General features: G+C 42.5%; 1 protein-coding gene across 1 annotated transcript; it reads left to right on the forward strand.

Moving 5' to 3' along the window:
• The first annotated feature begins 2,379 nt into the window (after positions 1 to 2,379).
• On the forward strand, positions 2,380 to 5,157 carry LOC100845192 (potassium channel KAT3). Its single transcript, XM_003569794.4, has 9 exons — positions 2,380 to 2,656; positions 2,840 to 3,055; positions 3,208 to 3,363; positions 3,467 to 3,524; positions 3,624 to 3,941; positions 4,028 to 4,267; positions 4,352 to 4,450; positions 4,558 to 4,590; positions 4,689 to 5,157. Exons 1-9 carry the CDS (start codon positions 2,418 to 2,420, stop codon positions 4,884 to 4,886), a joined length of 1,557 nt encoding a protein of 518 aa, XP_003569842.2. The 5' UTR covers positions 2,380 to 2,417; the 3' UTR covers positions 4,887 to 5,157.
• Positions 5,158 to 10,118: the final 4,961 nt, after the last annotated feature.

Genomic DNA, 10,118 nt, shown 5'->3' on the forward strand with positions numbered 1-10,118 from the left:
CACGAGACCATCATCAGACCGGCCAGCTAGTACTAGCACAATGGCACGTTGGGTGCGTTAATGGGTTCCATCCATGTCGTGCACGATTCCAGCAGATGGGACTTGTGCACTTGGCTCGATCTAATCTACACTTGTAGGAGCAAGCAATTCCTATGTGTCAACACTGGAGGCTGGCTTTGTTTCTTTCCTCGATCCCAACGACACCCCCGTGGTACTACCCTGCTTAACTTCTAATCGCACAATTCATGCAGTTTCCGACCAAGAACAGGGGATAGCGAGTCAAGCAGTGAAAGATACTGATCATAGCCGGCTTCCGGTTGTAGAAATTATCGTCTCTCCATGGATACCGTTGCGGCGATACATACCGATAGCCGAGGAGTCCCTTTCTTAACGACTAACTTGCTGTCGGAAGATTTTTTTTCATCTTTTTTTCGACGTGATAAGAAGTCCTGAAGAGGATACACAATTCAGATCAAATTTCCTGCTAGACCCTATATGTGATTAATTTCGGCCGTTTGTCCTGCAATCGAAGATTTAGATTTACCTTTGATGGCTGACCGAAGATATCGCGACACCAAAATAAAATGAAGTCCTAACTTTATCTTAACTCAAACTTCTTTTAATTTGACCAAGTTTATAGAAAATATACCAACATATAAAACTTCGTATTAGTTTTATTAATCCGTCGTTATATACTTCCTCCGTCCAACAAAAGATGTCTCAAGTTTGTTAAAATTTAAATGTATCTAGACATGACTTAGTGTATAGATGCATTCAAATTTAGTCAAAGTTGAGACATCTTTTTGTTGGACGGAGTGGGTATAATTTTCATAGTATGCTTATTTGATATTGTAGATCTTAGTATTTTTTTTTCTTCTAAAAACTCGGCTAAACTTGAAGAACTTTGAATTAGGACAAAACTAGAACTTCTCATATTTAAGAAGAGAGTGAGTATTTTATAAGTCATGTTCTAACTTTTTGCACAACCGAACTGAAATTAAACCCACCGTTGTTGAGAAGATTTTTTTCTCTTTCCCTCGAAAAGAAGCTATAGGCAGCCTCTGATCGTTATCGTGAAGATGGCTTTGACTGCCATCTAAGTAGGGCGTATTAGATGCATATATAGACATGGGCAAAGTAGATCCTATCGAAGTTGATTTCATAAGATCAACAGCATGAAAGGCCCTGCTTCATTGGAATCACAAGATTTTGATGTCACTTTTCCTATTCGTTAATGCAAAAGCGAAAATTCATCATTAAAGCGATGGTACACTTTAGTTATTCACCACAAAGTTGAGTTGCTTGAAAAGAGCAAAAAGAAAAACAATGCTCCTATGCACCTAGGCTATGCGGAATGGCTGGAGAGGAACGAACACGGGGCAACAAGGCCGCCCAATTAAAGAGGTCGCCAAAATAAAAGCACTGGTTAACCAACACTCAGCATATACTTAGGCTCCAACTTTGTGTTTCGTGGTGTATTTCTGATCAGAACAGAATTTTATGTACCTTTGTGTTTTCTGCTGTATTTCTGGATAGCAGTTGATAGCTCCCTAGTTCACTCCGTTGTCTTTTACTTTTTTTAAAAAAAAAATCTGTCTTTTACGGAGTGACTAACTATTAGTTCCATGAATAATCAAGTCCAACGCGCAGTGATATTCTGAGGTCCCTAATGTCAGGATAAATGTGATAACTTATCCGACTATTGTGCCTTGGCACTTGAGGTTATACTCTGTTTATGCTTATCCACAACTCTTAACATGACGTTGATCATATCCTTTAGTATATCAAACAAGCCAAGGTTCCATCTCAAATAACCTGACATCAACAACACTAGTGCCGCAGCGCATGATTGCGTCCAAGAAAATTACTAGGATAATATCCTGTCTGCACTCGCATGAGGAATTAACAAGGACGTACTACTCCTCAGTTGTGAGCAATTTGGAGATGCCGGCGGCTTGATTAATTTCTAAGTTCTTCATGTCTAGGATGACATGATTTGCACCACTTACGAGAAGACATGCAGTGGCATCTGAGCCCCCTTTGCAAAAAGACAAAACAATAACTTCATAACTGCATGCAACTGGAAGATTATGCCGGATCGGAAGAAAAAAAAAACCTGACACTGACCCCGTGTGCACCACCACCACTACTACACCACGGTAATGGCCGCGCCACCCAATTGGCCATGGGACGCAATCTGGGATCGACAAGTCCATAGGCGAATCGTGGGGGAACGGGACATCCGGGCTCCGGCGATTCCATCACCACGTCTCTCCTGCCCCGTGACAAGACCAAAGGCAAGTTATCGTATTCCTAAAGCTGTCCCCGTTTCATAAAACCCTTCCTGTCAGAGCCACACACAGAGAAGGAGAATGCTCAGCTATGCCTCTGTTGCTAGCTCCCGGTATAAATACGCAATGCAGCCGCGGCTTCCTCCGCAGATCGAACTCGCGGTAGTGCGTTCGTTCCTTGTTGCAATGGCACGTAGGCCATGGGGGGCGCGATGCTTCTTGCCATGCTACGACGGCGGCAGAAGCAGCGGGTCCAGTGGCTGCAACGAGCTCCTGCCATCGCTTGGCGCTACCACAGCCCAGCAGCAGACCCCCGAGCTGGTCTCCAAGAAATACCTCGTCTCGCCATATGATCCGCGGTACAAGTACGTACGCACGGCTGCTTTTTTTTTTTTTACGGTTTGGTTGTAGATTAGCGTACGTGCACGATTGAAAGCTACGGAGTACGTAGTAGGGGAAGTAGGCCAGGTTTGGCTGTAGTACTGTTAGATAGGCCAGGTCGAGTCGAGAAACTTAAATTTGTATTTGCTTGATTATTTGATTTGCAGGGTGTGGGAAAGGTTTCTGATCCTGCTAGTGGTGTACTCGGCGTGGATATGCCCGCTGGAGTTCGCGTTCCTGAGGTACCTGCCTCGGGCGCCTTTTGTCGTGGACGACGTAGTCAACGGCTTCTTCGCTGTCGACATCATACTCACTTTCTTCGTCCCGTACGTGGACAAGAAATCCTACCTTGTCGTCGACGATCCTAAGAAAATAGCGCTCAGGTGCTGCTGCTGCTGCTGCTACGTACTCCAGAATCCAGATACATAGTTTGATTTCATTTTTCAGGCGCCGTGTGACATGCATGAAATTATTGAATTCCGATCATATGACCTATACGTTTTTTTCTTGTGACTTTCTTATTGTCTCTACGTAGGTATCTGTCGACCTGGTTCATCTTTGATGCCTGCTCGACGGTTCCATTCCACTCGATCAGCCACCTGTTCAACAAGCACGAGCACAGCCTCGGCTTCAAATTCCTCAACGTCCTTAGACTCTGGCGGCTGCGCAGGGTCAGTTCCTTATTCGCAAGGTAAGAAACGCTGCTAGCTAGTTCAGCAATGCTCTTGCACTTGCACTTGAAAGGAAAGTCAAAAGTGCGGTAGTCAGAAACATGGTGCGTTATGATTCCGTAGGCTTGAAAAGGACATCCGGTTCAACTACGCGGTGATACGCTGCACGAAGCTCATCTCAGTACGTCCTGCAGACTCTTCTCTCTTCCTTAATTTCTGCATTTCTTGATCATAGCTGCATCACGTACGGCCGGGCGGATCTCTGGATATATGGATGCAGGTGACCCTGTTCGCGATACACTGCGCCGGGTGCATCAACTACCTGATCGCGGACAGGTACCCGGACCCGAGGCGGACATGGATCGGCGCCGTCATGCCGGACTTCAGGGAGGACGGGCTGTGGGTCCGCTACGTGACCTGCCTCTACTGGTCCATCACCACCATGACCACCACCGGCTACGGCGACCTCCACGCCGAGAACGCCAGGGAGATGCTCTTCGGCATCTCCTACATGCTCTTCAACCTCTGGCTCACCGCCTACCTCATCGGCAATATGACCAACCTCGTCGTCCACAGCACCAGCCGCACCAGAGACTTTGTACGCACGCGTGCATATTATTACACTGCTCTCGATCTTACAAAGCTAATGGCAGTTAATTTGTGTATGACCAAAAAAAATTGCAGAGGGACATGGTTCAGGCTGCTTCAGAGTTCGCGGCGAGGAACCAGTTGCCGCAGCAGATAGAGGAGCAGATGGTGAACCACTTGTGCCTGAGGTACAAGGCAGAGGGGCTCAAGCAACAGGAGACGCTAGACATCCTCCCAAAGGCGATGCGGTCGAGCATATCTCTCTATCTCTTCTTCCCGGTTGTCCTAGGAACCTACCTGTTCAAGGGAGTCTCCACGAGTTTCATCCAGCAACTGGTGAGAAGCTAGCTAGCAACTTGATCCTTACGTTGAAGACGTAGTTTAATATTGAAAGGAGACTGGTGGAACTTAACTATGCAGGTAACGGAGATGCAAGCTGAGTACTTCGCCCCAAAGGAGGACATCATATTGCAGAATGAATACCCATCGGACCTGCATCTTCTTGTGACTGGAGCAGTGGTACGAATTAGAACCTTATTGGTTTGCCACGGACGTACGTTATGAGATCAATGCACGAACCTTGTAGCACTTGAGTACTAATTAATCATGCTTATGTTCATTAACAGGACATTGTGGCAATGCTAGATGGAACGGAGCAAGTAATGCTTCCTGAGTTCCTGACTTCCTCATTTCATAAAGAGCCTGGTGCAAATTCGGTCCCTGGACCAAAGTGCTTACTATGTTGACCATTTTTCAGGTTTATGCAAAAGCAGCAGAGGGGGATCTATTAGGGGAGATCGGAGTACTGTGCAACAAGCCACAGCCGTTCACTTTCCGGACGACCAAACTATCTCAGGTTCTGAGGATCAGTAGGCCCAAGCTGATGGATATTATCCAAGAAAATGCAGAAGATGGCGAAATAATCAGAATCAATCTTCAGCAAGTAAATAGTTAAGGGAATCCATAGTTAAGTCCCTATCTTGCTATCTTAAGGCATACAAGAAATGGATATATTGGCTTTGTACTTCAAAAAAGCGACGCTACGGAAGAAATACTAAACACTGGAGCTGGAATGCATCCAGACAATCTGGTCCATGTATTTTGAACAGAGGCTAAACCGAGACCGTCAGACAATCTCACATGTCCAAGTCTCCGTCTGTATGTTATCATTACTGTGACTTTTAACGGGTGTGACGCGTGAAATAACTGTTGATGGTATTAGCACAGAATATAGTGTGACAGTGTCATGCAATTCTGTATAGTCCAACATGAGCCCAGCACACAAAACACTTTCATGCAACTCTGTAACTCCAACATGATCCAGAACACTGCACACACACAATGAAGGGTTGCCATAAGAGTAAAATACACAAGAGGTTCTACTTATTTTTTAAATGTGCCAAGTTAGTCCTTAAACTTTAAAACACATTTGAGTCCTAATCATTTATAAAGTTGTTCGCCGCAGATCCTAAGTGTGTATCTCCTCATCTGACCGGGTGATGTGACCGTTTGACCAACGGCGCATAGGCTTGGGCCCATCCGTCAGTTAACAAGCTGCAATATAATTTGCAAAAAAAAAAAACTTGCCTCCTCATCCTTACTGTCTCTCCAGGTGGGTCCAGCCCTGCATGGCGATCCAACATGTTACATGACGGGTGAGCCCAAGTCTACGTGACGCTGGTCAAACGGTCACGTCACCCGGTGAGACGACCTTTACAAAAGAATTAGTACCTCCAGCGTATTTTACTCTTGCCATAATCATCAGGGAGGGTGCTGGAACCTTTTGAAATGTCTTCGCACATTGATGGACAGAAACATCATATTTGTGCATGCAATCTTTAGGCTTGCCGGGAGGTTGATTGAAACCGCGGTGTCCGGTATAATCTCGCCTTGCCAACAAGTTAATGAAATGGCTGCGTTCCTATTAAAAAAAAGGATGTTGATCGAAACAGCGATCCAAATCCTTTTGAAGCAGTGACAGTCAAACAACATATGAGCACGCTTTCCGACTGGCGATGGCATAAAGTACAAATGGTGTTGTTGAGCCATCTACCATTTGCCTAGCAATCCACCGCCCACAACCTAATAATACGAGGTATAGGAGATTAAAAGTCACTAAAATGACATGCCAACTAAGCAACAATTGGACAAGAGATGAACATGTCATTTATCGTTTTACCTCATTATAGAAGCAACAACGCTTACTGCTCCACCTGCGTTTTGCGAGATTATCTTTTGCGAGGATGACCTCTTGACAAAGGTACCACATAAAGATTTTGAGTTTTAGTTTCCCCAAAGGCATACATGACTTCATCTTAAATTGCCCAAAAGAGTACAAGGGTGAGCGGACAATATCCAGCTACTCTCTCCATTCCACAATACAACGTGTATATTTTTTTTATTTGTTCCACAATACACCTCATTTTTCTCTTGATACCTGCACCCGGCCAATAACTATTCACATCCATTTATTATTAATCCAACTAGCACGGTGTCCCGCGCAATCGCGCGGGAAACATTTTTAATCATGCGTCATTATTTTGTAACAAACCTTGATACGTATTATTGTGTTCTTTACATATAGGTTGATAAAATAAAAGGACAGGACCAATTAACCCTATATATCTAGCAACTACAAAAGTATATATATTTAGTCAAATATGTTTTGAAGATGAGACTAAATGTTTTGCATGCACTTTTATATTAAAATCCAGAACTAAACACTAAAGTGTGTGTCGAATGGTTGCTCAACTTCTGCATCGGACTGATTAATTGTTTGTGGGTGATATTAGGTTAGTGTTTGTAACTAACGTTCAGATCATCTACCAACTGCTAGTTGTTACTTAAGATGATTGATCACACGTGATATACATCACATTTGTAAACAAAATTCAAATTCATACGTGGAATTGATGGATCGGTTGTTTGCATTGGTAGTCGTGTGTATGCCAAGTTATATTAGTCGATGAGATTTTCATGATAATGCATCATAATGCAAGAGTAAAGTTCTACTTGATTATTCTATCGGTACTCGGATTAAAGTTTAGAGCATTTGAGCCAACCATTTGTTTTCTACAATACTTTGTAGCGATATTCCATAAAGACGTGTTTGGTTCACTGACTGGTCATTTGCTCACACGTGATATTAAATTAGTAATGAGATTTAAAATTTGGGGCCATGTGCAACACAATTCACATTTTTCTTAGCAATAATAATTTATATGTAGAGTAATAAATCTATAAATGCCGTTAGTAACCCAAATTTGTAAAATCGAGGTTATGTGTAGCCCACATTTATCTTGCTAACAATATTTTGGTAGGTAGAGTTATAGTTCTAAATAATGTTAGTACTCATAAATCTTGACCGTTAAACATAAGATCTAATGATTTAAATAATTTAACTTACGTGGATCAACATGGAGTTTTCTCTCTAGGACCACACGTTGTGTTATTATATACTACCTCCGTCCGGGGTTTATAAGGCATGCCCGTGCCCTAGATCACCAATTCAACTAACAAATTGTAAGTTATATGACAAGAAAGTTATATCATGAAAAGTTCTTGCAATAATGAATCTAATGGTATATTTTTTGTGCAATATAATACATATTTAGTTAATCAAATTGATGATCTAATAATATGTGCATGCCTTTTAAACCTGAACAGAGGTAGTGATGGTTAAAACAATTCACATGGTGCGGATCAGACTGATTGATCACATGTATGTGATGTTAGCTTAGTATCTATAAATTAAATTCATATCACCTACGAACCTCAGGTCTTTGCCCGATATGACCATGTGAAATATATCACATCTGTATGCAAAAATAAAGTTCACACGGAATTTGGTGGATCGACTGTTTGTACTGATAGGTCGCGTGTATGTTAAATTATATTCGTAGGTGCGATTTTTATAGTAATAAATCATAACGTGAGTCTGAAGTTTTACGTGATTATTCTATCGAGACCCGGATTGAGGGTTAAAGAGGGAAGCCACCATGCTGATCCACGTCACTCGAATTATTTTGACAGTTAGATCTATACTTCACGGTTAAGATTTAATGGGAGGCTATGTTTATTGGGCTTGCGGTTTAAGGCCCATATAACAGTTGATTTTGTAGGTCCTCTTTTTAGTTATTCAATAAAAAACAGTAGCCGGTATATTTTTAGTTGTGATCAAGCGGAGTTTGTAGAGATTTCTGTTAGTGGCTGAAATCACATCTGGACAAAAAAAATGAAGTTCATATGGAAAACTGGTGAATCAATTGTTTCCGTTGATAGATCCCGTGTATGTCAAGATATATTAGTAGGTGCAGTTTTTAATATTAACATGAATTTGAAGTTTTATGTGGTTATTCTATTGATACTCAGATTAAAATTAGGTATTGAGCTAGTTGATTCTCTTGAGTCTGTAGATATATTTATTAGTGAGTGTCTGGTTAATTTGCTAGCGACTCATTCGCTCGTATTTGACATCAATTAGTAGCCGGTATTGAAATTTAGGAACGCATCTTAATACTTAGAGTTCTAATTCTGAAATACCCGTTAATATTTTACCTTTGCAAAAATATATAATAGATATAGATATAAAATATGAATAATAGAGTTTTCCATACTATTTATATTTTCATGAGCTGTGAAAAAAAAAATTAAAGTTAAATTATCATACTTAATATATTAGAGTTGCTGTGAAATCATCTGCTCTGCGTAGTTCACACTGCCAAATCGATGATGGATGGTGTGCTAATCTATCTCGAGTTGATCGATCTCTGTATCTGCCGAGAACGTACGTAGCGTATAAAGGCAACATTGTATAATTAATTATGGGGCCACGGATCAGACCCTGGTGCGGCGCGCGTTGACGGCCGGGTTGCCGGAAGACGCTACACGCTCGAAGGATATTGATCCATCGATGGTCCAGGATCCCCTGCAGCAGCCACGTACGTCACATATGTTTTTTATTGTAACGTGTACGTGTATGTAGCGTACCGATAACCGTGTGTGAGAGGAAACCGTTACACGTTTAGCACGCCTTTCTACGGTTCTTAGATCTCAGATCCAACGGTCAGAATAATTGGGATGATGTGGATCAACGTGGAGCCTCCCTTCGGTACCTTTCATATTGTTTTTAGTATATAATAGATATGAGTGGTCAGGCACTAGAAACGAGAACTGCCTTAATCCAAATGCATAAATCTATATGAGATGTATTTTGTAATAGAGAGAGTAGTCATTTAGATCAACTCTAACCAACTTGTCCGAGCTATCAATTTTGCACCAATGAGTGTCCAATTCTTCTTCTTTTTTCGAAATGATGATCAAGACCTTGGACATTGATTTTCTAAATTATGGGAAGAGAAAGTAGCCTATACCGTAGCCAAACAACATAGTATGTTTTTGTTTTTCTAGAATACACCTAAGCGGATGTATCATCAATTAAAGAAGAAAGTTGTGATGCAACGGTACATAGGCTTATCAATTACAATTTAACCGGTATCTCTCCACGGCACAACACGTACAATAATTCTACAAATTCCACTCTCGCTAATCAACAGAGGATGTTGATCTTCGTCCTCATCCACTTTGCCGATTTTGAACAAATGCTCTTACGAAAATTGAACATGAGACCGGACATCTGCTCAAATACGCGTAGTAAAGCCTTCTCAATGTTGTTAGCTTTCTCAATATGCACCAGATAATCCATTTTGGCAAAAAGGAAGAAATACTACTCCGTACTGTACTAGGACAACTCATCGTGAGTGTATAGCAGCAATTCAGTAGGGAATGAGGGGACAGCGTTTGAAAATCAAATGCACGCTTTTCGGGTTGAACCGTGGAACACACTCGAACACAAGAAAACCGCACGCCGCCACGCTTCCTCATGAGTCATGATGCACGTCCCCCTGGCCATATCACCTCGCGTGCGTGCCATGTTGTGCCTAGGATTCCCTCCGCTGGCACGCACGCATGACCGTTGTTCTTCCAGCACAACGGCTAATTCCTACTGACCACCGCCTTTATTAACTTTTTCAACGGCTACTCCACTCGAAGACGACGAGCGCCCATCCGTCCGCTGGGTCCCACCGCCCCCGCCAGCCGCATCCGAACGTTTTCGAAGGTCTCGTCCCGCCGTTGCGACCCGACCCCAACGGGCAACGGCTACATTCCCCCCAACCCCCGCTATAAA

The sequence above is a fragment of the Brachypodium distachyon genome, chromosome 2, assembly GCF_000005505.3.
Source record: "Brachypodium distachyon strain Bd21 chromosome 2, Brachypodium_distachyon_v3.0, whole genome shotgun sequence".
In the NCBI taxonomy this organism is placed as follows: domain Eukaryota; kingdom Viridiplantae; phylum Streptophyta; class Magnoliopsida; order Poales; family Poaceae; genus Brachypodium; species Brachypodium distachyon.

Coding starts and splice junctions, on each gene's coding strand:
- LOC100845192 (XM_003569794.4), top strand. CDS start 2,418: ATGCAGCCGCGGCTTCCTCCGCAGATCGAACTCGCGGTAGTGCGTTCG. Junction 3,056..3,207: donor CCTAAGAAAATAGCGCTCAG/GTGCTGCTGCTG, acceptor GTCTCTACGTAG/GTATCTGTCGACCTGGTTCA. Junction 4,268..4,351: donor CGAGTTTCATCCAGCAACTG/GTGAGAAGCTAG, acceptor TTAACTATGCAG/GTAACGGAGATGCAAGCTGA.